Genomic DNA, 27,059 nt, shown 5'->3' with positions numbered 1-27,059 from the left:
GTCAGCATCTGGGTTACTGATGATGTTGAGCAGGATAGAACCTCATGGTGCCATTGCCACTTTGGCACTGAATGTTTTGTCCTTAATCCTGTGAACTTTGTTCTATACGAAGTATTAGTTATTTCTCTAATATGTTAAAACTGTTGGGTCCTCAGGCTAATTGCTCTGCCTTGCATTGGTTTGCATTTTGGGGTGTTATTTTTACTGAACAAGATGAAGATGAATAAAATCTGTACTCCTAAAAATTCAATGGCAGGGAATCTACAGTACCATTATACCCAAGTGCACGTAGAGAATAAGCATTTTTCTGTTTTATGTAAATTGTTTGGATTATTTTTACATTCAGAAAATTTAGGAATTTACTTTTTTTGGCATTCAATGTGTTTTTACAGGTTTTTAAAATCCAAGTTGCTAACTTTGATTTTTAAGTCACAGTCAAGTATGAGTTTAAAGGTAATTAGTAGTTTGTGATCTTTATGGTTTTCCATTATACTCATGGGAGAGCTGCTCATATAATCTCTCTCCATCTTCATGAAATGAGTGTTTTGAACACTTTTATGTTAGATTAGAGTAGCTGTGACCTCCTGGAGTTTTGTGGTTTTGATTATACCTTGAACATCACTGCCAGCAAACTCCTGGCAAGGCTACTCTGACCCTGTTTGGAGAAATGGGGTGTAGAGAATTGTATAGATGTATAATGACTTCCTAAATCTTAGTTTAATAGAAGGTGTGTGCTGGTAGCCCAGCAAGACAGCCAAGCCTCTTTGGCTGTGCCATGCAAACTCTTACAGTGGATTCTCATATGCAATTGTCATTACCAAAACAATTGGTACATCTGATTTTTGGAGGCTTGAGATCAGCCTCTTGTGTACTGCCCCCATCCATCCCCCTCTGCCCCCCAGGCTCTCGGGCACAGTTTGTTCAAAGGTACTCTGTACATGCCTGTATCCTGCAGTGTAGACCAGCCTGTAGAAGGCATTCATTATGTATCTACTGAGTCTGTTGAATTTGAGCACTTTTCACATTACCACATCCGTGTTCCACTTCTGCAGTATATCTTAAGATCTTGCTTTCCAGTTGCCAGGTCGTATTTGAACATGGGGCTCTTTTTTTACCTCAATATCTGTTTGGCTATAGGATTTTTCAGTGTGTTGTATTTGAAAATGAATGGCTGCTATCTGAGTTTTGTTGGTATGTGAAACATATAACCTTATCAACTTCTGATATATCCTGAAGAGATTTTAGTGGTCTTAGGCTTCCAAATCTTAGCTTTTAACTAGAAGATAAAACAAAATGTACTGTGTAAATTGACCGTTGGCTGCATGCTGCTACAAAAGCCATATTATTAAGTCAGGTGTGTGTGCATAGGCTCAAAGTTGTTCTCTAGACAGAAGTTACTCTAAGCTGACCTGCTTTCCATGGCTGGATTTAAAAAAGAAAGCATTAGCTTAGCTGTAGTGATATGCTCTGGTACACATGGAGACTATCCTGTCTAACTCACAAAAGCTGCTTTTCTGTTTCCTGTAGAGCCCATGAGTTTTTCAGCATGGCATCATTTTTCCTCCCAGGTTTTTTGCTTCTGATCTTGCTTAAGTGATGAATAGTGTCAGCAAGTACAGTTCAACTTCAAGCAATTCCTTTTTGTCTCAATTTTGTGGTATCTTTTTAAGGAGATGTTTCATGTGTTCTGTCTTACTTAGCTCTTCGAGTTGTAGCTGAGGCTATGGGTCACCTAGGTGTTTCATTAGCAATAAATAGTAAGGTAGCTCTGTCTGATACTTCAAATTCCGTTGATGAACAACTTGGAAGTTGTTCAAATTCAGTATTGCTGTGGCAGTAATGGTCTGAAGAAGCCCAGTGCTTAAAAATCATTGTACCAGTGGGAGAACAACTCTCTTTTACAGCTGATATGGTAAAGAAGTGTATTTGGAAGAAATGTCCTCTCCTCTGGCCCTAGTAATGTGCTGGTACTTCATACTGCTTATCAGTTGCCCAGCAGTTCACCTTAAAAGATCTAAAGTTAATAGGAAAGGGTTCATTATAATGCGTGCTGAAATGTTTCAAAGCTGGTTTTCTGTCCAGGGAAGAAGGTCCTTTAGGCAGTGGTCTTCTGCCAGCTTTCAGGAGAAATTTGACATAGATGCACCTGTTTTCTCTATGCTATGTATAATTATGTCTGTGTCCATCTTTATTCCCTTAAGTAAAAAGGGTGGTGCAAGGCATGATTCCTCTTGGCAACTTAGTACTAATTAAGCACATCCTGTGATAGATAGACAGGTATATTACCAAACAGGAACTACAGCATTTTGTGTTCTTTCTGTAAAGATGAAAATGTTTGACATTCTGAAGACCTAGCTCCTAGTTCTGTGTTCTTAGCCTAATTCAGGAAGCAAAGTCGTTGGCCTAGTTTGTTATATTAAGCTAAACACTTACGCTTTTTTTAACTGTTTGTACTCCACGGAGCACAGTCCTGTGTTAGGCTCTGTCTGTACTGATATGGGTGGTTAGGAATATGGAAAAGAAACTAAAAGTCATGTGGAAAAGAAAAGCAGTTCTCAGAGTTGAGACACATTCAGGAAATCAAAGCTGCAATTTCTTAGAGGCATTTTTTGTCAAAAACTCTTGGAGATCTGGTTCAGTAACAGCAAGGTAGCCAGCTTGAAACTTTCAGGGGACATAATTATCAAGTCAACACAAGTTTTGGAAAAGAAAAGGGAATGGTGTTTTGTGAGGCTTTTCCTTGTATCCTAAGCATTTCAGGCTGTATGTATATATACTGTTAATAAGAGCTGTAAGGAGCAAATATTGATGCTGGACTGTGTGTGTTCATCCTGGGCTGTTGAAGTACTCCCTGGCTGCACCAAAATGCCTGCAGAAGATTCTGGGCACAGTCTGCTCAGGCAGTGTGGCACAGGTGAGACTGGACTAGGCTGGCCTCCTCTTGCCCAGCAGTTGCCAGACTATTGCAGCAAGTGGTGTGCTTATGCCTTGTGTGACAGGCTGTGATGCATGGCCTCAATTTCACGTGCTCTGCTCTGCAGCAGAGTCCTCATCCTTGGAAGGTGCTTGGCAGTCAAGGGTGCAGGGGACCAATATGTGCTTGTGTTCACTCTGCCATCTGTTCTTCTGTTTTGCTCTTACAGAGGCAGCTGCTACTTATCAGTGTTGTTTTCACAAACCACAGGACACTTCTGTATCTTAAGTTATGTGTATATATTGAACCATGTGTTTGAGGGTTACAGATCGCTCTAGAATGGGGCTGTGGTAGTGGCTGGTCGTGTGCAGAGATGTTATTACTCTATCTTCATGTAAATTTGCTCATATTAACTTAGAGTATAGGTTGTGGATGAAGACTACAACATCACCCCTTTGTCCTGGATGTTGTGTTTTAATGCTGTCATTTAACCATGGGCATGGTGATTAACTGACCTTGCTAAGAAAAGAGTGAGGAGGGGAAGGAGGAAAAATAAAGGAGTAATATTCTAAAACAGTGTTCCTTGTGTTGAGTCTGAGGTTAGAGGTTAATGTCAAGTTCCTTTCTTCCAGCTTGTGTTTGGAAGTAGTGAGAATGCTGTGAATGTTCTGCTGTAAGTTAATACCTAACCTGGCTTTAGACAGAGCACAGATTTAATAGTTGACCAAGAGTGAGCCAATCTCAGTCTGACTTTCAGTTGTCAGTGGCTTTCCAATATAAAAGTAGTCTCATTTTTATTTTTAAATCTTTCTTTTTAATCTTAGTGGAAACACCTTGGTGCTCAGCTTTCTTCTCTGTGGAGAGATTGTAGAAAACAGAAGCTCAGTTATTAAAAAGAAAATCTGATGATTTAGGGACTTTGCAGGCATTTTGCTCATTAGAGACTGAACTTAAGGGAAGGGTGGGAAATAACTTGCATTTTGGTGGTGTGGCAATGAAAAATTTGGGACCTCACCTCTCTTCCCTGGTACATGATGACCCTGATTTTTCAGGTGTACTGATAGTTTTGAAATGGAAAGGCTCACATTTTTATGGATGTGGCACTTTCACCTTGGATAGTGAGTCCTCTACATGATTGCAGCCCAGTGATGATAATTACTGGGTAAGATGTCCTGCTCCACATTGTGTCTGTCCTGTCTGTTCTGGGAGCATGTAATTCAGAGATGCTAGGCTTTTGAACTATAACATGTAGTTGCAAGTTGATCATTTATATGCATTTTTATATTAAATTCTAGGAAACCTTTCATAGAGAGGGAGAAAAATATATCATGCAGAGTTACTGGAATTCAGAAGGAAGGAAAAAAAATAATCTGTCAGTGCTTGTAGTGCTGCTGAAATAGCAAACTCTCAAACCTACTAGCTACGTATTCCTTCATCTTCCTTCCATGTCAGTGTTTGTAGTTTGTTTCTTAGGTATATGATCCTGAAAGCAGCAGTAGTTTACAACAGTGATGGTGTCCAAAGCTGTTTTATTTTATATTTCTGAGCTGTAGTGGAGTGGAAAAGCAGAGCACCCATCAGACTCCTGAAATGAGGTTACCAGGAGATGCAGCTTGGTCTCTTCTCACAGGTGGCAAGTGACAGGACAAGGGAAAGTGGCCTCAACTTGCACAGGGGAGGTTTAGGTTGGATAAAGATCACTGGAAGTGTCAGGCATTGGAACAGGCAGCCCGGGGAAGTGGTTGAGTTACTATCCCTGGAGGTATTTGGAAGATGTGGTGCTTAGGGATGTGGTTTAGGGGTGGACTTGGCAGTGCTGGTCTACTGGTTGGACTTGATGATCTTGGGTGCCTTTTCCAACTTTAATTATGCTGTGATTCCGTGATGACCATGCATGTGGTGTGGCTGATGCTCTCACAATATTGCTGCTCTGTTTCTAGAGGCAGATGCTCACTCTGGCTCTTCCATTTGATATTTTGGCTTCACCATAGGGCAGAGGCTCACTAAATGGGCTAGTGTGCTTATTAATTGACATAGTGTCAATCATCACTTAATTTCATCATGGGTTGCAAAATCTTGTAAACAGCTCTGCTTTGTGAAATACACAGCTGCTGGCTGGGTGTGCATGTCCTCAAGGTTATAGAAGAACTAATCTGTATGTTTTGCAGGCTGAAATTTTTTGCTCTGTCATTAGAAAAAGACTGGTTTCTGTGTTGCATGAGAACTGCTCAGGCTGATTAACATGGAAATGAATGTGCCTTAATCAGCTTGGGTGAGGGAAGCTCAAAATCAATTTGATATATTAGTTTCATTTTAAAAACATATAATAGCTGTTTCCACTAGTGACCATTGTAGTTAAAAATGCAAAACAGTATTTCATTCAACACTGTGTTTATGCCAACTCATCACTTTCCAAATAATTTGTTTTCCAAACTAGATTTTCTGTATTTAATCTTTGCCCCATAAAGCAGATTGGGGGAAGGGCAATCAAGACAGAAACATGCAGGGAGAGATATCAAAGAGGAAGAAGATGCTGACTTGAAACTTAACCCTGTGTTCCCTGGAACATTGTGTTTATGTTACACTGCTTAATACCTTGAATCCAGCTTATAAAGAGATTATTTCCTAGCCCTTGTCCTCTGAAAATTATTTCAGTGGCAACTATGAAAGGGAAATGAGTTACTGGAATGTGAAATGTAAGTGAGAAATTCTCTAGTGATACATATGTTTTAAAAAACCCATATGATTAGCAAAAACTTTTTTTGTGGTAAAAAGATACTAAATTAATTTGTGTTCTTCCTGTTAAGAAGACTGTATAATTCAGGACCTTTCTGACTACAAAGAGAGCTTTATATTAAGAAGGCATATCTAATCTATCCAAAGTGATGTAGAAGGAACTGCTTTGGTAACTATTAAATTAAAAAAACTGCCCCATGTCCTGTGAGCGTGTATGTAGAAGTATGCATGTGTTTTGACTTAGAGCTCTGCTAGGCATCAAAAATACCCTGTTCTGGATAACCTGAAATTTAGAGGTAATATATGTTGCTCAGAAAGTCAAGTGTGTGACTGGCACACCAGTGCAACTGAAATACTGAAGGAAGATATTTTTTATATTTATTATAAGATGAAATAAGACTCCTGATGATAGGTGAAATAGGATGTAACACTCTTTAAAGACCAGAATTTAACCAGTCTGATAAATTTGGATGAGTGAATTAGTTTGAAGGACTGTCTCCTCAGGAAAAAAATTTAAGTATGGAAAAATGAGACTGCAAATGAAATGGCAAAAGATGAGAAAGCTGAGGTTGTTCTTACACAAGCCAGTAGAGGTTTGGTAAGGCCTCTGGTTGTCTGCTGAAAAGAGATAGTGCTATGGAAAAGTATTAGCAGCAGCTGGAAGCAGAGTCAAGAAGTGAAGACTTTAGAAGAAGGGAAGGTGTGTCAGTCAGTTCAGCATCAGATGACCATGTCAGGAGGAAGCAGGCATTCTACCCGACCAGAAAACAGGAGAGCAAAAGCCTGTGCATTTGATTGATTTAAAGGTACTTAGCACTGCAGTAGTGTAAAAGAAGGCTTCATCCTGTGAAATGTTACAAGTTTTTCATGTGAGCTTCTTACCTTCAGCTCATTTTACCTTGGTTGAGAGAAAGCTTCAGTTTTAAGAAGAAATTAACTACAACCTTAAAAGTATACCACTCAAGCCAGATGAATTGCACTCTAGAAGTGCCTTTTCCTCTCTGACTATAAAAGGAGTGTGGCTGATTAGTGCAGATAGAGATGTCTCCATTGAAGACACTTATATGTAGTTGGATGAATTACTTTGGTGCTTTTTCTGAACATTAAATGATCCCATCAGTTCACTCAGTGCTGACTCCAAAGACCTAAGTACTGCACCAGAGCCAGTCCTATGAAAGTTGTCAGCAGGGGAAGGAAGTTCAGAGAAATTGCTAAATGTAAAGCATTCAATGCAAGGCACATTTTGATTCAACATGATGTGTGCTTTCATTCACTTTTCTTCTGTGGGTTACTGTATCACTAGAAGATTATCCAGGATATCTCAGGGCATCATGACTGTACTTCAGACCTAACCCCTGTTTGGATGACATGTGCTTGAAATCTCCAGGCTGGTGTGTGTCAGGAGAAATGAACTGCATCATTAAAAACTCCTAAATATAATGTCATGGTAATGTTCTTTCTTTTCTGAGCATTACTTTTAGTGCTGTGTTAATTTGTCTTGGTTTTTTTTCTGGGAACCAATGCATACACTTATGACAATGTTATTCATAGCTCTCAGTTTTCTGGGCTGTCTCTCATCTGCCTTCTCTGCAGATGAGGTCACTGAGCCTTTTTGAAGTACTAGTGTATTTTATGATAGAACAGGGTAAAATCATGTTCACTGCAATAATGGTGAATTCTTAAGGGCCTTTTGTGTTGCATTAACAAGGCATTCAAGGAAGTAGGATATCAATTTCATGTTTCATGTTAAAGACATTAATGTCTTTGTTTATGCCTGTTATGGCATGGAAGCAGAAAAAGGTAATACTTGAAACAGCTTCCTTCCTTGCTTTCCTCTTTTCACAAATGAACATTAAAAATTTAAAAGCATGGGTAAGAGTGTCTTCAGAGTATTTTGTATCGAATTGGGAGTGTGGCCAGTATGCAATCTTGAGCAGAAATTTTCTAATCTCCTTGTTTTTGTGGAAGGGATGCGTGAAAAAAATCCCCAGAAAACCCAACATGTGTGTCAGAACAGAGGAGATGGCTGACAGTACCTATCAAACTGTGCCTTGCTTAGGTGTTGAAGAGCTTGTGGGACTACCTCTCTTCATGGCCTTGTAGGATGGTCTGGATATAAACTGATCTCTTAAAAATTACCTGATCTTTTTCTCTCTATATATCTTATGAATAAAAGGACTCCAGTAGGATTTACTTACTTAATTTTTATTGATCATGTATCTTTTTTATAAACAATTGATAGTCTCATTTGCTAGTTCTGTAGCAGAACCCTATCTTTATTTGGTCTTTTAGACTTGAATGCAATAAATAAAACTAATTGTTTTCTGAAATACTGTATTTGTATTTCCCATCTGGGCTTATGTCCGGCTTATACTTTGAAGCATCTGCAGTGATGCAGCTGTAGTTTAAGGGCCTTGTGTGAGAATTATTATTTGCAGTTGCCATCAGTTGGTGTCATACATCTGTAACTGCAGTAAAGGCAGGTATGCATAGGGACAGAATTAAAAAAACTTTATCACTTCCTACTGACAAGTGTATGAAGTGTACTAAAAGTATACTAAAGTGTATGAAGTGTAGCTAACTGGTGTGACACATGGATGCCTGTGCTGATTGTCCTTCCTATCGTATTTCTGACTGCATTCATCTTGATATATTAGATAGACTCTGGGAATAAGAGGAATAGCCTTGTAGATTGCACAAAATGTGCAGTAAATGAATTTATTGTTTTAAATTAGGTGAAGTACATTAAAAATTGAAGTTAAAGTTCTATTGCATGGCTTTGCTTGGTTAAAATTGATGGTTTCATGTTTCTACTTTTGAGGTTTTAAAAAACTTTGGTACCAAAATGAGTTTTCTAAATAAAATGCTTTATTTTAAAAAATAACTGCTTCACTGTTGGTTTGGGGGTTTTTTGTAGTTGCTGGGAGTTTTTTATTGATTGTTTTTTGTTTTATTTTAGTGATACTTTTCGCTAAATTATGACAGAATTTGTTAATTGCTCTGGTTGTCCCGTAAAGTATTCCTAATGAGAAAATTTGAACTGAAAGATCTTTCATCTTGCTTAAATTCTCTCAAGAAACTAAAGTAGGCCTGAACAAACGTCCCAGTGAAATGCTGAGTGGAATTGTAGAATATCTCAACCTTGAAGGGACCCCTAAGTCCAGCTCCCTGCTCCTTGCACCTAAGATCATGCATGTCAAACTTTTATGAACAGACAGAACACATCAGCTAAGAATTTTGCTTGTAAAAGTGTATTCAGGCCGAAGAAGCAAATGCAAACTAAATGTTAAAGCCATTAGGACCTGGTCTGCAGAAGTCAGTGGGAAGCCACTGACATTCTCATTGAAAACCACAGCTCTGTGCTGTGCCCTGTGCTATATTTCATGAGCCTCCTCAAAGTTCAAGAAGGACCTTAAAGTATTTACTGATATAATAATGCAGTATGTTGTTACCTGAAAACTGTTTGCCCCCTGCCTCCTTCCACTGTTAGCTTATGAATTTAAGTAACCTAAGGATAATTAGGTCAGTATCTTTCTGAGAATCCCTGGCTCTGGGCTGCATTTCTCTCCCAGCTTCTTCACGAGGTGTGCTTCTTTGTGCCCTCTCTTGCTGCTACCCGTCCTACTACAGAGGAAGCAATGTGATATGGAGGCATCTTCAGGAGGAAAAGGCCTTTCTGTATTAATCTGTTAAAGGTGCTGATAAAGTCTAAGCAGGTTTGAGACTGACAAGAACCTTCTGTTCTCCATATTAGCTTTTGCTTTCTTGAGGGCAAGGCTGCCAAAAGGAAGTTCCAAAGGCGGGCAAGGAACAGCTCCTGCTGCATGACTGACACCTAATTGCATGTATGCCTGCCATCATCCATGGACACTTCATATTGCACAGCCTGATGCTGAATGATAGGCACTTTATGAAGGTGAAGTCTTGACCTCAGGATCTCTTGTAGCCTGTGTAGGCTAAATTCAGATTGTCAGGGAAAGAGTTTAAACAAGAATCTGAAGACTTGATTTTATCAGATTGTAGCTATTGCTACAGTTGTGGTACTTGAAACGTGACTTCTTTTCCTCAAGTATGTGTAAAGGAGAGAATCTATCTGTTGTCAAAGACATTTTTGAGCAGAGACAGTAAAAATAACTTCTGTATAAATGAAAATGTTTTAGTGAACTCCTGACTGGCACTCAAAGAACCTTTATAAGAAGCACTGCTTGTCTGACCAGGGAATGAATATAAGAGTAAGCAGAAGATTTTGATGCAACTGATGCTTTATTCATATCTTAATTCTTATTTGGGTGTATATCCAGGCAAGGCTTATATCCTGATTTTGTTGCAGTGAGCTCTGCAGTGAAAGCTAGGGATCTTCCATCAAATGATACATACCAATTCTGTCACTGCAGAATATTTTTTCAAAGAAGTTAGTTCTTACCTTGTGCCTTTTACTTTGAACTCATGCATTTGTCCATAATCTTTGTGAATTGGCTATACCTGGGGAAGCTGCAGTTTAATAGTATCCTGTGCTATAATCTTCAGTTCTTCCTGTAGACAGCTTATCAAATGTGCAGAATTGTACCACAGCTCTGATCATCTGGCTAAGAGGATTAATGTCCCCTAATGCAGTATGTTGGTGCCAAACAGATTATAAGGAGGACAAGAGGTTTGGAGGCTGAGTCAGTGAGCTGCGGGAGGAGAGGTGTAAAACCCCTCAGGAAATCAGTAATCATCTCAATTTGCAGCTTTCAGAGCTAATGTACTGTGTGCAACAAAATGTGTTTTCTGGAGTTGTGGTCTGTACTTGCTGTTGAAGTGTCCAAGAGGATGCTTGTTATAGAGCTGTTGTTTAGGAGAAACAGCTACAGTCAAGTAACACTTTGTGCTGAAATCTTGTCTTAGATTTCGTCTTCTCAAACTGAGTCCATCCATATTTGTGGTATTTGAAATGCATATGTAGCGTTTCCAGTAGTTTGTTTAGCCTTAATAAGCATGTAGGGATGTTAAACATTAACTGGGTGCTACATTACTGTAGATATAATTAACTTCATTTGGTCAAGACAGTAAAAGCATCCTCTGTGTACACTGTGTAGCTGATAAATGCATTTTTATAGCGATATTCCCTTGACTTGCCAAATAATAGGTTACTAATGGCAAAGTGGACTTAAAGTCTGAAACTACACCTACACTGTAGGCACAGAAGTGAGCACAGGCTGCATTAGCTTGCTTGACATGTCCCAGGTAAACTGCACTAGAACAAGCTTGAGCATCTCTGCCACATTCTGGTCATGTCTGAAGTGTCTGTAGACAAGTTGGTAGTTTAAACTACAGAGTCAGAGATGCTGTTCACCTTTTGTCTTTCTTCCTTCCTCTGCTCTTTTAAGCATATTTGAAAACAGGGCACTTCTTAGATATTTCTACTATGTAACTGAAAAGTAATTGAACATAAGTTGAAATTGCAAGAGAAGTGTATGTCTGAGAAGGCTGTTAGCAGATATGTGCAGTATTTTGCTGTGAAGAAATAATTGCATGAGGGGACTGCCAAAAGTATATGGTCCTGTGTACTGGAGGTGTGCCTGGGGCTGGTAATGGGGGTCCGTGCACTTGTCAATCCAAACCCTCCACAGCTGGCCCCAAGTTCCTCTGGAGTTTCAATTTTATGGCTTGAAGTCCCTTTGACTCTTTGCTCCATGCTTTAGTATTTTATTATGTGAGTACTGGGAGAGAGGGAGGAGCATGTATGTGCATGTATAAGAGAAAAGTTAAGATTTGGTGTAGATGATACCCAGAGCTGATTCATAATAAAAAACCAACACCTTTTGTGCTCCATAGGTTGATGTGTTGGGGTTTTGTGCTGGTAATTTAACTGGGCTTCGACAGTGCCAAGTGGTGTTTTCACTGCCAGGTAGTGGAGTGCTTAATAGATCTATCCAATGGTATTAAGTAAATTTTATGGTTTAGTCAACTTTTTCCTGTATTTGACTTTTAGGAACAGGACAGCTGCAAGACTTCTCAGGTGGTTTAGTTCACATGTGTAGTTTGAGCTTAGCAAGTCTCTTTACCCCAAATTACCCATCAAGTTATTTTAAGAGTGATTTACTAATAAAACACCTATTTAGGTGTTTACTAAACAAAACCAAGGCCATAAAGCTTAATGCTGAAAAAGGTAACTCTGCTTTTTGATCAGCAGTGATCCAGACGGGTGTATTGAATGGCTATTTTAGTTGCTCTCACAGGATGTGAACTCTGGCAAAAAAAAGGCCATGTAAAAAACCTTTGTCTCCCCTATTCCCCAAGGTGCCTGTTCTCCCCCTGTTTTAATAGTAAAGCTTTTAGATATCAGTTACATTTTTTTTTAGTGGTATGTGGCTGACTTGAGATGTAGAAAAGTTTTGTCTAAGGTTTTTTTTAAGGAAATACAAAATAATTTGGAACTTTAAAACTAACGGTGAAAGGAATTAGGGTTGTTTGTACAGATGGGGTTAGAATGGAAATATTTAATCTACATGTAGATATTTCCAAAATACCTCATATGATTTGGTAACCTGATCTGCCTTTTCCATGACAAAAGGGCATTTTGGGTGTCTTATCCAATTTAGGAAACTAGTCCTGAGTATTTTTCCACTTTTAGGTTTAGACTAGTTCAACTCTGAATTCCATGAATTTTTGTTGACTTGAAACTGATATGAGAGAAGAATCAGGTTCAAGTAATTGCCAATAAATCTGATAAGGATGTTCCGATACCATGGAGTCAGTCTTTTGAACTGGAATTGAGTAACATCATCGCTGAGGTCAGAGTTGCACCAGCACACAGAAAGTGTGTGAAATCAGGAAGCAGCCTTGTGCTTTCTGATCTGACCTGCATAGTCTGAGATGGGAAAGATGGCCTGGGAAATGGGCAGGCCAGCTGGAGGAGAGAATAGAATCATTAAGGTTGGAAGAGTCCTTCAAGATAATTCTAACTGACAGTGTCCTTCAGTGCTGCATCTACATGACTTTTAAATACCTCTGGGGATTGTGACTCCACCACTTCCCTGGGCAACCTGTTTCAATATCGGTAAACCCTTTACCTTAATTTTTCCCTCATATCCAGTCTAAGCCTCCCATGGCACAACTTGAAGCCATTTCCTCTTGTTCTTATTGTTTACCTGGGGCAAGACACCCCCCTTCAGTACCGTCTCCTTTGTGGTGGTTGTAGAGGGTGATTAGGTATGTACCCCTGCCTCTTTTTCTGCAGGCTGAACAATCAGAGTTCCCCCATATGGTCCTTATTATAAAGGTCATGCTCCAGACCCTTTCCCAGTTCCAGTGCCCTTTTCTGGCCATGGGCCAACCCCTCAATTGTTCTTCCTGAATTGAGGACCCAAAACTGAACTCAAGGTGTGGCCTCACCAGTACTGAGTACAGGGGCACAGTCACTGCCCTGCTCCTGCTGGCCACACCATTGCTGATCCAGGCCAGGATGCCATTGGCCTTCTTGGCCACCTGGGCACACACTGGCTCATGTCCAGGTGCTGTTTGCCAGCACCCCCAGGTCCTTTTTTACCAGGCAGCTTCTCTGCCAGTAGTGCTGCCTGGGTTTGATGTGACCCCAGTATACAGGATCCAGCACTTGACCTTGTTGAACCTCATACAGCTGCCCTTGGTCCATCAATCCAGCCTGTCCAGATCCCTCTGCAGGGCCTTCCTGCCCCCCAGCTGATCAATATGCTCACCCAACTTGGTGTCATCTGCAAACTTAGGGTGTACTCAATCTCCTCATTGATATCATTAATAAGGATGTTAAACAGAACTGGTTTAATAATAAAGTAAGCCTGCAGTATCTTTTGCAAACCATTGAAAATGTCTCTGAATGCATTTGTGGTCTTTCTCCTTCTGGATGGTGATGACAGGAGGCAGGGAAGCCTACACCATTAATCTGTAAGCTGTCATAGTTGAAGAAGAAACTCACTTCAATGCTCCCAATATAACATCACCAGTGTTATGCCAGTTAGGAGGGACTGGGTAAGGAAAACAAAACTTTGAAACTTTTCATATAGATTTGGTCTCTTTTGCATCAACTATCGGCAAGTAGGTAAATGTGAAACTATTTTTAAAGCCACTTTTTTCTTCTGAAATAATTTGGCACAGGTTCTGAAGCTTAGTTGTTGAATAAAGGAACTTCCCAGCAACTGCCTTTGATTACATCTAAATGTAGGCTACAGCTGTTCTTTTGGGAAAGGCACATAGCTCAGCATGTGAGAAACTGACACCTTTTTCTCTCCTTTTCAGAGTATCTCCTCTACAGAAGTCTGAAATAGTAGACATGGTCAAGAAACACGTCAATGCCATAACACTTGCCATTGGGGATGGTGCCAATGACGTAGGAATGATCCAGACAGCTCACGTTGGAGTGGGGATCAGTGGCAATGAGGGCATGCAGGCAACCAATTGCTCGGACTATGCCATTGCACAGGTCAGATGCAAGAATGAACAACTGCCATATCATCTTGTGAGAAATGCACTGTGCAGCCTTGTAGTGCTCGACTGGCTTCTCCTAGCCGTCAAGCTAGAAGCATCTCTGATTGTTTCCTTTCCAGTCAGCTGTCTAGAGTATATTTTGGGGATTTGTTATGATTTTGTATTCTTCAGGGGAAAGCTCCACCTCTCTTCAAAGTTTTAGTTTCCTCCTGACAGGTGTACAATATCTTGGTTCTTCAGTTATCAGAGGAAGCACTTTCTGTAATGCTTGTGTTAATGTGCTTTTAAGTAACTGATCTGTCTTGGTGCAAACTCTTCTCTTACTATGAGTAGGTACTATAACCAGGTGTGTGAGAATTTGGCTGTTTGGCAGCTCTTAATTTGAGGTATCTCCTCTATTTTTATTTCCCCCTACCCCTTTTGTTTCATCCAAGAATTGTTCACAGTTCTAGAGAGCTGGCTAGAATTTTCATTTGACATGTTATTTTGAACATTATTTGGGTGAGTGCTCCTAAGCTAGTTCATCAAATTCCAAACTGATTACTTGAGCTAAAAAGAGGAATTAAAAGCTTTTTTAGTTTGTTTGTTTTGCTGAAGAAACCACAATTTAGAATCAAGACTTGAAAGAAAAATCAGAAAGGAAAAAGATGCTTCAGTTGCTGAATATCCTCTGAATACTATTTACACCTGAGATGCTCCATGTGTTTGAGACTGATACGGGGCAAAACTAGATGGAGCTGGCAGGAAGCAGAGACAATCCCTTGTCTCCTCAGTGACCAGAGCATCAGCTGATGTTCCCTTCTGGCAGGATGTAGTCACATTTGTTCTATGAAGTGACATGAAATATTATCGTCTTTTGGTAGCTTCCAGAAGCAGGTGAGGTTTTGAAAAGGCAGGGATAATGCTGCTGTATGCACAGATAAGTGTTTATTGTGTTAACCTTGCTGAGAAGCCAAGTGGCAGTCTTGTATTGGTGTGCTGTTCTGACCTCTGATGAAGAACACTCGGTTTCAGATTTGAATAACTGAGACCTTTGACAAAATCCATCTTGAGAATTTTAAGCAGTTTTACCAAGTTTTTCTGTCATAAACAGTAGCATATCCTAAATATATACCAGTATAAGAGCTGCCATAGTCATTGTCTCTGGTTTCTTGTAATGAGTTTTACATTTTTAATTTCAGTGGATTATATATAGCTTCTGCTGTATAAGTTAATGGAATGCTCTTTACTTGGACTTCCTCAGATCATTTATTACATCTGCTTTAGTAACTAAGCATAACCAGCACGAGTTTTGTCCATAGAAGGCCCTACATATGTAATTTCTTTTGTGTCACAGTAGCATTAACTCTGGAGAAGTAATTCCATGTTGACGTGTTGCTTTTGCATTGACAAAACCCCTGTATTTCACTTGAGTGTTAGAACATGGGAGTTGCTCTTGGTTTAAATTCCATTCAGCAAGTTACTGACAATAACAATGAATCTTTTTAGTTCAATATAAAATAAAAGCTGGTGCCACCGGCACAGAATTGCAGAATTGTTCAGAAATTAGTGAAACACCATGGAACTGTATTTTTTGTGGTTGTGTAGAAGTACTTTGTACTGACTGAATTAAAAAACATAGCCAAAAAATTCCTCTAGTTGAGGAGACTAATACTGTGTGGTAGTATGTGCTTAAAAAAAGAGTAAATTAGTGTTCAAAAGAAAAACTTGATCTTTGTGGAGTGTATTTCTTTCAGTGAAGACATATAACTCCCACTAAAACATTACTGTATGTGCATGCTTTGAAGGCAGAGTATGTTCTTATTGAGTAATTTAAGACGACCACTGTAATGCAGCATCTCATGTTCAAATGCTATTTCAAATGCAGTGCTGCCAGAAGTAGGCACTTAGAGAAGAGAGAGTCTCCATTTAGGCTCATTTGGGATTCCAGGGAGAATCAAAGCATAAACCAAACAAAAATAAAAAGCCAGCTTGTGTCTGACTCCACTTGAAATAGCTTCCACAGGTGCAAGGAGCATCTGTTTGAATCATCCTTTTCCCTTGAAATGATATTGCACCAGTGACCTCTATTTAGAGAATTCCCAAATCAAATGACCTAACTAGTTAGAGACAGTAGTAGATTTTAATAACTTTTTTTTTCTCAGTAAATAGCTTTATCGTCTTAATCCAGAGAACATCTGGTGTCTAGGGACTGTTTCCTTTTCTTAATTAAGAGAGTTTCTTCCTTCAACAAATGGAATTGTTTCAGTTTTCTTCTTTGGAAAAATTGGCTTGTTTTGTGGATGCCTTTTCACTTAAACTCTCCCCCCCCCCCAACATCACCTCATCCTGTAGTCAAGATAGATTCTAGAAGATAATAGCTGTATGAAAGAAGTTAGGCTAGGGTTGATGCAGAGATGATTGTAAAAACTTACATGAACTGTTCCACAGGTAGGCTGGCCAGATGGTCATAATGTTCCCTGCTGATTCAAAATGCTGTTAATACAGCAGCATCCAAAAAAGGACAGTGTCTTGGTTGGTAGAGCTCCTGTCTGTACTGCTCTGTGCCAGCAGCTGTGCATTTGCATAATATCAGCATCAAAGCAAATTTAATTCTTTGCCGTGTCTTAATGGGACTCTTCACTGGTGTGAGCAGGCTCAGTGTGTTCTTTAGGCTCTTGCTGTGTTCTGTAGTGCACTCATTTTAATGAGAGCACAGACAAGAGCAGTTAATGGTAGGATTTTTTTGTTGCCTTGAGCTTTCAAGAAGATGACATCCAAGATGGTCCCTTGTTAAATTCAGCACAGAGGTTCTCAGGTTATGTCTGACTTTTCTCCACAGGAGCTTTGGGATGACTTGGAACGACATTGTGGCAAGTTTCCCATCACCTTGGTGGTGTTTTGTTTGGGATTTTGATGAGATAAGTTGTAGCTCTCCTGCACTTTAACTTGAGGCATTAGGGATCTAACAGGGCAGCTGCTCCCTTGGGAGTGTCCCAGTTATAGCTCTAGCTCAAGTTAAGCAGAGGACAGTGAAGCCTGGTTCACTTTTGTTTTTTCTACTTGTCTGCTGGCACATCCCAACAAATCTGAGTTGGTGATGCATGGGAGTGAGGCTGTCCTTACAGGATTTGTGGTTCAGTGATTTCATTGCTGGAAAGCATGGGAGCAGAGCTGCCTCACAGAAGTGTTAACTCATTACTGTAGCTTTCAACTTCAAATAAGTTTTGGTTAAAACAAATTATCTAAAATTTAAATTTAGCAAGTCAGGATTTTCCTGTCAAGTCACTTTGTGGAAAAGGAAGCAAAGCAAATAATTACCTTAGTGTTCAAGATCCCTTCAGGTACACACATGCTAAACAATAAACATTGCCATCACTTTGAGCTGTGGGTAACTGGGCTAAAGAGAAATGCTTCAGCTCATAAAAGGTTCACTAACAAAGCCAAGACTAGAAAATTATATATTTCCCAGTCTGGATTACACCACTGGCTCCATAAAAGTCCTTTTTCAAAAGTTCTGAATTTCAGCTCCATGTGGGGTTCAAACTAGCATTAAAAGGTACACAATTATACAAGATTCATTTACTTGCTCTTTTTGCAAAATGCATTTTGCTTTATACGATATTTTATATAACACACAATCACATACATTTTGTGGGTGGAAAATGTTAATGTAAGTATCTATTCTCTATAAATGCATCTATTTTCCCACTTTTGTTCCTCTCTTGTGTATTTTATTTCAGCTCAAGACAGTTTTGATTATTAGGTTGCTCATTTTACACAGGGAAAGGAGATTCTGAACCTTGTAAGCCCTCAAACATTAATTTTTGCCATCAGGAGGGTGATAAAAATTGAAGGCACTTTGCCATTTAAAATCATGCTTTAGAACCTTCAGAAGTTTTGCTACCAAAAAAATTTTAGCTTTAAGTATTTTAAGAGCTATTTCTTGCATATATCTTAAGGTATTTAAAAATTGCACTTGAATAACTTTCAGAGCTAATTGGAGGATTTTATGTTTTTTTCCTCGAGGACAGGTGTTTACTTTCAACCAATTTTTTTAGCAATTCTTCTATATGTAAATACTTCTTTTCTGTCTTTCAGTTTTCCTATTTGGAGAAGCTATTGTTGGTCCATGGTGCTTGGAGTTACAATCGAGTTACCAAATGCATACTGTACTGCTTCTACAAAAATGTGGTTTTGTATATTATTGAGGTAAGAGTAACTAAATAGATGGGTCTTACTGGTGCTTATTCCTTAAATCATCTTTTGTATCTGGAAAAGCTCACCCAAATGGATTAAGAAAGAAGGACTGCCTTTTTTTCCCCATGTTTAACAATTTAAAATTTAGTTTCCTTCTTCAAATCAGTTCACTTGAATCTTTTAATATTTGTAAAGGAAGACCAAAGGTTTTCAGTACTGTGAATCTTTGGATATGAGATGTCAAAGGTCATTCCTTCTGTGCAAACACTCTTATTGAAAGCATCTTTGTATTCATGGAAACATTTCAATTAGTGATTATATTTATAAAAACTTGAATTTGGAGGCTAAATTTAAAGCAAAAGTTCATTTAATAGAATTTAATAGGCAAATAATAAACTATGCAAAACTATAGCTGTTGCTCACAAGTTACAAAGACCATATATTAGCTGGAACTGAAATGAGTTTGCTTTGTTTTTTAGAAAAAGATGACATAATTTTGTAAATGACATTCATTTGCAAAATGAATCAGGTTTTTTGATTTAATAATTAAAACGTAACTGTATTTTGAAAATAATTTGCTGGAAGATGTCAAGTACTAAAACTGGTTTTTAAAGAGGGCTGAATACTGTTATTACCATTCCATTTCAGCATGCTTAAGAGAGCAGTGTAGTTCTCATGCTGCAGAATATAGTCTTGAATTTAGGTTCTATCAGGAAGGATTTTATAATGTGCTTTTGCCTAGTTAGAAATACTCAAGGAACTTCAAGTCAGTGGTTTGATCAGTTGAATATCAAGTGATCACTTGGTTCAGCAATTACCACAATGTTCATCAGTTTATTAATATATGTGCATATATATTAGATTTTGTTTGTTTGTACAGTTGAGCAGCCGTGAATGAGGTTAAGAGAAAATTGCAACGTTTATAATTAGGCAGGTAGTTATATCAATTAGAGGCGATAGTGGGTGAGTAATATTTTGCTGTTCAATAAGTCATATAATGATCAGAGTGGTCAGTATTCCATCAGGGTTTGATCATCTTCTGTGTGTGATGTTAGAGAAAAAAATATTGTCTGCTACCTTGTTCCACTTTTCCTGTGCTATTTCTGAGTTAGCTGTTATCTGTTAAAATTTCAACACTCATTAGTCTACTGCAAGAGAGTTATCCTGTACATCATGGTTTTAGTAAAGGTTTTTGCATGCTGCTGGAGGTGATAACAATATTTGTTACTGTGCAAAGAAAATACAAATAGCTTTAAAAAGAGCTCTTCTAGTGTATTTTTACTGAGCGTGGCTGGCTGTTGCTGGGGTTTTGCCTGCACTTTTCAGAATATGCTTAATAGCTTCATGATTTCCTGCTAGCATTCTTTTCTCTATTTGAAAATTAGTTTTGGAAGTCTTGCTTCTAGCTTATTTTAGCACTATGTGTCTTCGTTACTTTTGCTATAGTCTGACAAGTAAATTAAGTTCTGCATCAAATGTTGTATGGCAAAACTATGCCTTCCAATATAAGCAGCTGTGCAAGGGGTTGAATACAAGTGAAGTTCTCTGGGACCTCCATCCTGAGGTAGTTCAATTATTTTACCCTAGGGAGGAATTTCATTAGCCAGATATCTCTATGATACATAAAGTCCAAGTCTGCTCTGAGAATATGAGGTCAGAGGTTCTCTTCACTTTTAGACTGTGTTCAGTTCTTTCTGCATACTGTCCTGCACCAAATGAACTTTTGTGTCTCATGTCCATGACTGAGGGTGAGTCAGTTGCATCCAACACCTGAGCACTGAAAAATGTCTTACAAGATGCAGCCCTGCACCTCAGTCACCTCTCTGTGCTTGTGCTGTGTAGAAGTTGGGAGCAGGTTTAAGGCTTTAAGGGAGATGAAGTGACAGAAATAATCTTCTCGTCCTGCAGCAATGGGAAGAGCTCAATTTGGTTTTCTCTGAGTTTCCTTTACTAGCAGTCTTAAGGAATTTCCCCTCCAAAACTGTGTAAAACTAGCCAAATTGCCTTGAAACCCAAGAGACACCAGTTTTGGTATCCTAGGGATACAGGGTAGAAAGAAGAGATCTTTAATTCTCTTCTTAACCTTGCACAAATAAAGAGAGGTTGTTTTGTGTATGTGCTGTGAGGCTTGGCAGTGCTGATCAGTTTGTGGTATGGAATGATGCTCATGAAAGAGATGCTCCACAAGGGAATAAATCCTTCAGCTTGAGAGAATGGTAGTTAAATGCCTGGCACTTCTGCACTCTTGCTTGTGTATATGGTGTGTTCCTGATTGTTTCCCAGTGCTCTGGATGAGTTTAATATTTACCCATACTTTCTGCTTGGATATGTGGTGTATGGGGAATATTCTTTTAGCATTGTAATGAAATAGATATCAACTTGAGCTACTTTCTAAGTATCTTCAGAAGAATTGTACTAAGTAAATATTTATACGGTTGAATGAAAAAGCACATCATGAATATGACTGCCAGTTGTACCTTTGTTACTTGTATCTCTTTTATTTCAGTGGAGTCTTAACACCTGAGGAATTACTATATTATTTATATAGTAAGCCTTATATAAATGGCTTTTGCAGCAGAGAGCAACTGGGGCTGTTAAAAGTTCATCATAACTTTTGTCCCCTGATACTTTGCAAATACCAGAGAGAGGAAAGAGGTGGTGGTCCAGCTTGGCATGCAGAACGTCTGGGCAGAACTTGCAGAGTTAAGGCATTAAGATTTAACTTAATTAAACCATGGTAAATGCTTGAGAAGAGCATATTGCCATTTCTTTTTCTAGCATCCCAATGTTGGTATACTAAAACCCCTCATACAAGTAGTTCATCTTGATACCAGTTATGTACACTTAAACCTGGAGGAGCCGAAGTGTTGCATCTCTGAAACATTAAATTTACCAGCTTTTTGGGGGGTTTCTGGGTTAAAATAAAGAATTTGGTGTTTTGTGAAAAGTATGCTCAGGTAATTGTTGTCATGGGCTTTACTCCTAGGAGGTGCTGTGGGATTAAGGCTGGTGCTTACCGTTCTGCAATGGTTGACTCTGTGTGGAGAGATGGGGACCCAGGAACTATTTTCAGCTGCTTTGATGACTAAAATGTGTGCCCATATTGAGATAGTTCCATGCAACTAGAGAGGTAGTATAGCTTACAGCATGCCTTGTGGGTTAGTGATTGCAAGGGTAATGGAGATGAGAATGTATTCTCCTCTCTCTTGAAAAGGCCCTCCTAGTATTTTTCAAGAGGTGAATTTTTAAGTCATCGAAGTAATTATGTTTAGAGAAATCTGAAAAGGTTTTGTCTTGGCTTAACAGCCAGAAAGTCTGTGTTCTTCTGCTTTCTCTTGCCTGGTCTCTCCTTTACCATTTTTTCATCAGTCCTCCTGCCACTTTCTTAATTTCTCCCCTTGATTTTTGAAAATACAAAGCTAAATGAAGTATAACTACAAAGCACAGAGAAGCAGATCCTGGAAATTCAAGTCCTTTTGGTGTGATTCTTAGCCCAATTCCTGCACCCTTTTATATCACTGTTACCGAGGTGCTTCAGGGTGTAAAGTTGAGGTTCCCTTACTTATGAACTCACCTATCAAAAGGGGTGCAGAATCTGGCCTTTCCATCCACAGAGCTGGTTGATAGATTCATTGCTGCTTCTTCCCCACTCTTGACTATCCATGCTGGGTCTATCCTAAGGGTGGCAGGGGAAATCTACATGGAAAGCTACCAAAATGGCTGCAGGGATGAAATGCAAATACAAAGCCCTCTCTTTGGTGTCCATTCCTATATTTCCCTTCTCTGCATGCACAAGCAGTGTGCACTAAATCAGTTTCTAAGGAAAGCCAAACATTTTGCATCATCCTGAGGCAGAAGACCAGTGACAGGGTTTTGGCTTTTAAACATTTGACAGACAAGTCAAATGGACGTACTCACAAAATACCATTTTGTTCAATTACTCATGTAGCTGGCTTCAAACTGAGTAGTGAAACAAAAGATCTGTTTCACATCTGTTGAGCAGATCTATTTAACTGGAGATGATATAAAGTTGTCCTGTTGACATCAGAGCTTTGAAATATAGCTGATTTCAAATGTAAAAGAATATAGGAATGTTACTTTCATGTCATGCTCGGAGAAGTAGAAACACAGCAAGATCAAAGGTGGTATCAGAACTATCAGGTAGGAGTTCAAGACCTTTGGGAATGGTTCTGTGCAAACAGTAGCATGGAAGATAGCTTTCAGGCTAACTCAGTGTGCAGGAAAGTGTGCTCAGTACTTCACTGGAGCATGTTGGTTTTTTGAAACATACTTAATATGAAGCACTTTTCCATTATATATTGCTGTATGAGTCAGGGGTGGGAATAGATGGCCCCGGTGTCAAGGTCTGGCAGTGTAGGGCCATGACAGAGAAATCAATGGCAAGTGGGAAAGGGAGATTATCATGTGCATACCTTGGTTGCTGCATAATTTTAATTTCTACTTTAAGAATCCAGAGATAAATTGTAAATCTAGATTAGAAAGCTGTTTCTTTGTAGATGCTGAAAGGGAACTCTAATCTGTGAACAGTGTTAAACAAGATAAACAACAAAACACTAAGATCATAATTTTTCTTCTAGAGCTGAATTTCCAGGTTTCAAAAGCTCAGAGTAAACACAATACCTAGAAAAACATGCTTTTAAATAAGAGGTGATTTTGTGAGTCAGCACGGTCTGGCAATGAGAGGTGTTAAGTGCTCCATGCACTCTTAGTGGTTACCACTTCAGACAAGCTGATAGCACAGGCTGCAAAAGCTCACATGAAATGTTGCTGCATGAGACCTTGTATTTGTTTTTTCCTGTTTTCTTGGTTACCCATCAAACACAACAAGTATTTTAAAAAAATATGGAAAGCAGGCATGGGAATTTCAACTCTCTTCTCCAAATGGTAGGTAGAGTGTATCTGTTATGGTAGTAAAAATTATACAGCTCTAATGCTTCCATGTGCTTATCCCTGATTTATATGATCTGACTTTTACCTACATCTCTGTGCTTTCAACTCACTTTGCCACTCTTAGGTTACAGGCAGGCAATAGAAAACCTTAACTGTGGGGATTCTTGCAGTAAGTTGAGGACTGAAGTGCTATAACTGTTGTCATGTAAAGCACCTTTCTTAAAAATTAAGAGCAGTCTTTTCTCCCCAATGTTAAATTAAGGGTAAGAACATCTGGTTGCAAAACTTTCTAACAAGGATAACAAAAGTAAAGGCAGCTAACTGTCTTGTCTTCTTATTCAAATTACTCAGTTGCCTGTTCAAATACTTCAAATGCCAGTAGGCATTTAATAATTTAATAATTATTACTTCTGTGCATGTACTCAGTTGGTGTGGTAAGCTTAGCACAATGCTCTTGTCACAGTGCAGCGAAGGGGGAATGTGTGTGTGGCTTCCATGTTGTATCATTTGGGAATGTAGATTTGGATTCTCACATATGCATACAAATCCTGAATAAATAACTTACTCTGTAGACAGGTGCTTTCAGGTAGACACAAGGTGGGATTCAGTGTCCTTAAGATTGGTATCAGGTTTAAACTAGGTGCCTGAGAGAAATGTAATGCAGTGTCGATGTAGATAACCTTTGTGGAGGCTCTGGGCTCATGGAGAGCAGTATGGGACTGGCAGGTATGTCACAGGACTTGTGACATCACCTGTCTAAAGCAGCAGTACTGAGAGGACTGTCTTAAGGTAACTGAATCCTATCCAGAAAGAGAATCTTTTGTGTGCTGTTCTTATTTGTTTTTGAAACATGTAAAAGAAAAAAATTCCAAACCGCTCAGCTCAGGTAGTGTTAATCAGTTCAAAAAGTGCAGAATATTTATGGAAGGTATAATACAGAACTTGGAAGACATGGAAAACACAGGAATGAACACAGTGTGAGGAACAAAGCCTGTCAAACTGAGCATTGTATTTCGATCATTTGTGAAAAAACGGGTCTTACATATGTGCTTATTTTTCTCTTGCACTGTTCATCAGCCTTGTACACAGGTTTAACATGGAGAAGACCTAGGGACACAGAGCATTATCCCCTTCCTGCCCACCAAAAAAGCTGATTGCAGGCTCCAATTCAAGAGAACATTCTTTAGTAGCAATAGTTACAGGAAACAGATTCCACAAGGAGCCTGCCAGACTTTTTGGAATATTGTAAAATACAATTTTCCAATCTAATCCGAAATTGTCCAGATAGTGCTTTGCAATTTATTCCTAAAATATATATCTGAATTCTTTACATTACCTAGTTTAATATGCTGCTACTGACAATTTATTCTCTATTTCAACCTTCCTCTTGTCTGAAGAAATTCAGCTTTATGTATAGGCTGATCTCATCAACCTTAATCCATTATTGACTGCTTGTTTTTTGGCTTCCTAATTGAGCATGTTAATCCCAAGGGTTTACAAGGAATCAGTCATGAAGATAAATCCGTGCTAATTTTCCTTTCTTTTTGTAGTGCTATGCACACATGAGAGAGCAGTCCATCTTCCCAGAAAACCAAATTGGCCCAGCTATGTAATGGCTGGGTTTGATTTTTATTTTTTTTTTTTCCAAGCTTGATGAAACTATCAGCATTGCTCTGAATTTATGAATACTGTCTTGATTACACTCTGCAGCTAACACAACCTGTGATTTTTTAACATTCCAGATAGTATAAAAGATAAATCCAGTTCCTTTGCATTCCTTTGATATTTTATTGGACACAGAGTATGTTGAGTGCCTGGATCAATTTGTTGTGTACATTTACATAAGAGGAATATGAATGGCACAGTGACATTTTTCTCCCCTTGGTAAAATGTATGCTTAATTTGGTGTGAAAAACCTTAAATTCATAATTTGGTGGGCTTATATCAAAGCCATGATAATGTTGTTGTCTAAATTTGAGGACATTCAATGTGAGACATTTAGTCATCTCCAGATCAGTGTGTTCTTCAAAGCCAGAATCCTGTCATCAATAGATGTTTTTTCACTTAAACTATGTCTCCAATAAAAATACAAGTTCATGTCTAGAAGAGAGCCTAATGTGAAGAAGCTTTTACTAGGGAAGATAAACCTATATAATGAAAGTTAGGAAAATCCAAGCCTAAGTTTTTTTCAATCACAAAACCAGCTTTGAAATACAAGAGTTCATTATTGATAATTTCAGCCCAGCTTTCTTTCCCAAAGCTAAAAGTTTTCACATAAAATATAACTCCTCTTACGACCTTGAGCATTGGCTTGAAAATCATTGACTGCTCTCAGTATTGCATAACCCCTTGTTTTAATAAAAATATTTTTAAAATAAAAAATACTTTCATCTAGGCTAATTCAGTGCACATGACATTACTTCTTGGTGCAGAGAAGGCTAAATTTCGAATTTGTGTTGGTGTTGAAAGTGTAAATAAACCTTACAATGGAATTATTTGTGCTCATCACTTGAATGCTTGTAGAAATAGCAGTCTGATTTTTCCCAGGCTGCTCAAAGGAAAACAGAAGGGAAAGAATTAATAAAAAAGTTTAGCACCTAGTGTTGTTAGCAGAATATGTGTGTGAAAAACCTGATGTTTTAGTAAAAGCATGTTTACAAGAAATATTACCTTCCTTAAACCAATTAGCTTGTTCTATCCTTTGGTTCTACAAAACAGTCTATAAAAATATGTCTATTTCTGCAATAAATTGCTTCTTCTGCTCTTGAGGAAGGAGTCTGTGCTACTATGTCAATTCACTGCTCCCTGGCCTAGCAGCGACAAATGCTGTGTTTAGCAATGCTGTTCTGCCCTGAAGGGTTGATTCTGAGAGAGTTTTTTTCAAGTCCTACACTACAGATACGTCAATGCATGTAATACATCTATTCACAAATATATCCTTTGGATCTGTGCTGATTTTCTTTCTGGCCTATACCCTTATGAATGGACTTCCTTTAGTCCATGTCATTCCTCATCTGCATGGGAGTAACTGAGAGCAAAGTAGGGTCCTATGCATATTGCATGTGTGGAGCAGGTTTTTTTGTCTGCTTTGCTTTTTGCTAGATAAGTCATGGGGCTGTCGTGCTGAAGATGTGAGGTTTCTCCATTTCTACCTGTACCTCATTGCTCTAAATAGCAATCTTCAAAATACATTTCTACAGCAATTTACTTGCCTTTCATAGAATCGTGGAATAAGCTGAGTTGGAAGGAACCTGCAAGGACCAGCTCCTGGTCACACAGGATATCCCTCAGAGAGTCACACCATGTACCTGAGAGAGTTGTCCAAACACTTCTTCAGCTGTCAGGCTGGTGCTGTGGCCATTTCCCTGGGGAGCTGTTCCAGTGCCCAACCACCCTCTGGGTGAAGAACCTTTTCCTAATATCCAATCTAACCCTCTTCTGGCAAAGCTTCAGGCCATTCCATTGGGTCCTGTGTCTGTCACCACAGTGATTGATGTTTTTGAGGATGTAGCACACAATGCTTAGAAAGGAGGCTGAGGAGGACTTGCCCTGGTGCCAGTGACTGCTGACAGTTTGGAACAGTGAGTCTACTTCTCCTGTTTATCTTGGAGGCACTGGCATTAAAATAGTCATGTAAATGTGTGCGTTCTGTCATTTAAATACAGGCTGGGAGACTTGGGTCTTCCAGAAGAGAGAAAAGCAGAATTACTTTTACTCAATTAGCTGTATCTGCTGCACTTAAACGCAGATGTTATCATTGTATTTAAAAACACTGCTTAGCCTAGGTGTCAAAAGGAGGCTGCTGAAGTTCTTTTTGCACAGCTCTTTGTAAAACACTTTTCAGCGTGACAGAGGGTTTGGAAATGCTGCAAAC

The 27,059-nt window shown here is 38.9% G+C and overlaps 1 protein-coding gene across 2 annotated transcripts in view; it reads left to right on the top strand.

Moving 5' to 3' along the window:
* The window catches only part of ATP8A2 (ATPase phospholipid transporting 8A2), a 310,559-nt gene that overhangs the window by 155,008 nt on the left and 128,492 nt on the right, over positions 1-27,059 (top strand). For both annotated transcript variants that reach the window (XM_014879642.2, XM_088159506.1), the window contains exons 26-27: positions 13,907-14,090; positions 18,176-18,286. In XM_014879642.2, the coding sequence (XP_014735128.2) occupies positions 13,907-14,090; positions 18,176-18,286 (295 nt within the window). The remainder of the gene's footprint in view (positions 1-13,906; positions 14,091-18,175; positions 18,287-27,059) is intronic.

Source organism: Sturnus vulgaris, chromosome 2 (assembly GCF_052056855.1).
Source record: "Sturnus vulgaris isolate bStuVul1 chromosome 2, bStuVul1.hap1, whole genome shotgun sequence".
Classification (NCBI taxonomy): Eukaryota; Metazoa; Chordata; class Aves; order Passeriformes; family Sturnidae; genus Sturnus; species Sturnus vulgaris.
The sequence above is the reverse complement of the archived record's forward strand: the minus strand, read 5'-3'. Positions and strand labels throughout refer to the sequence as shown.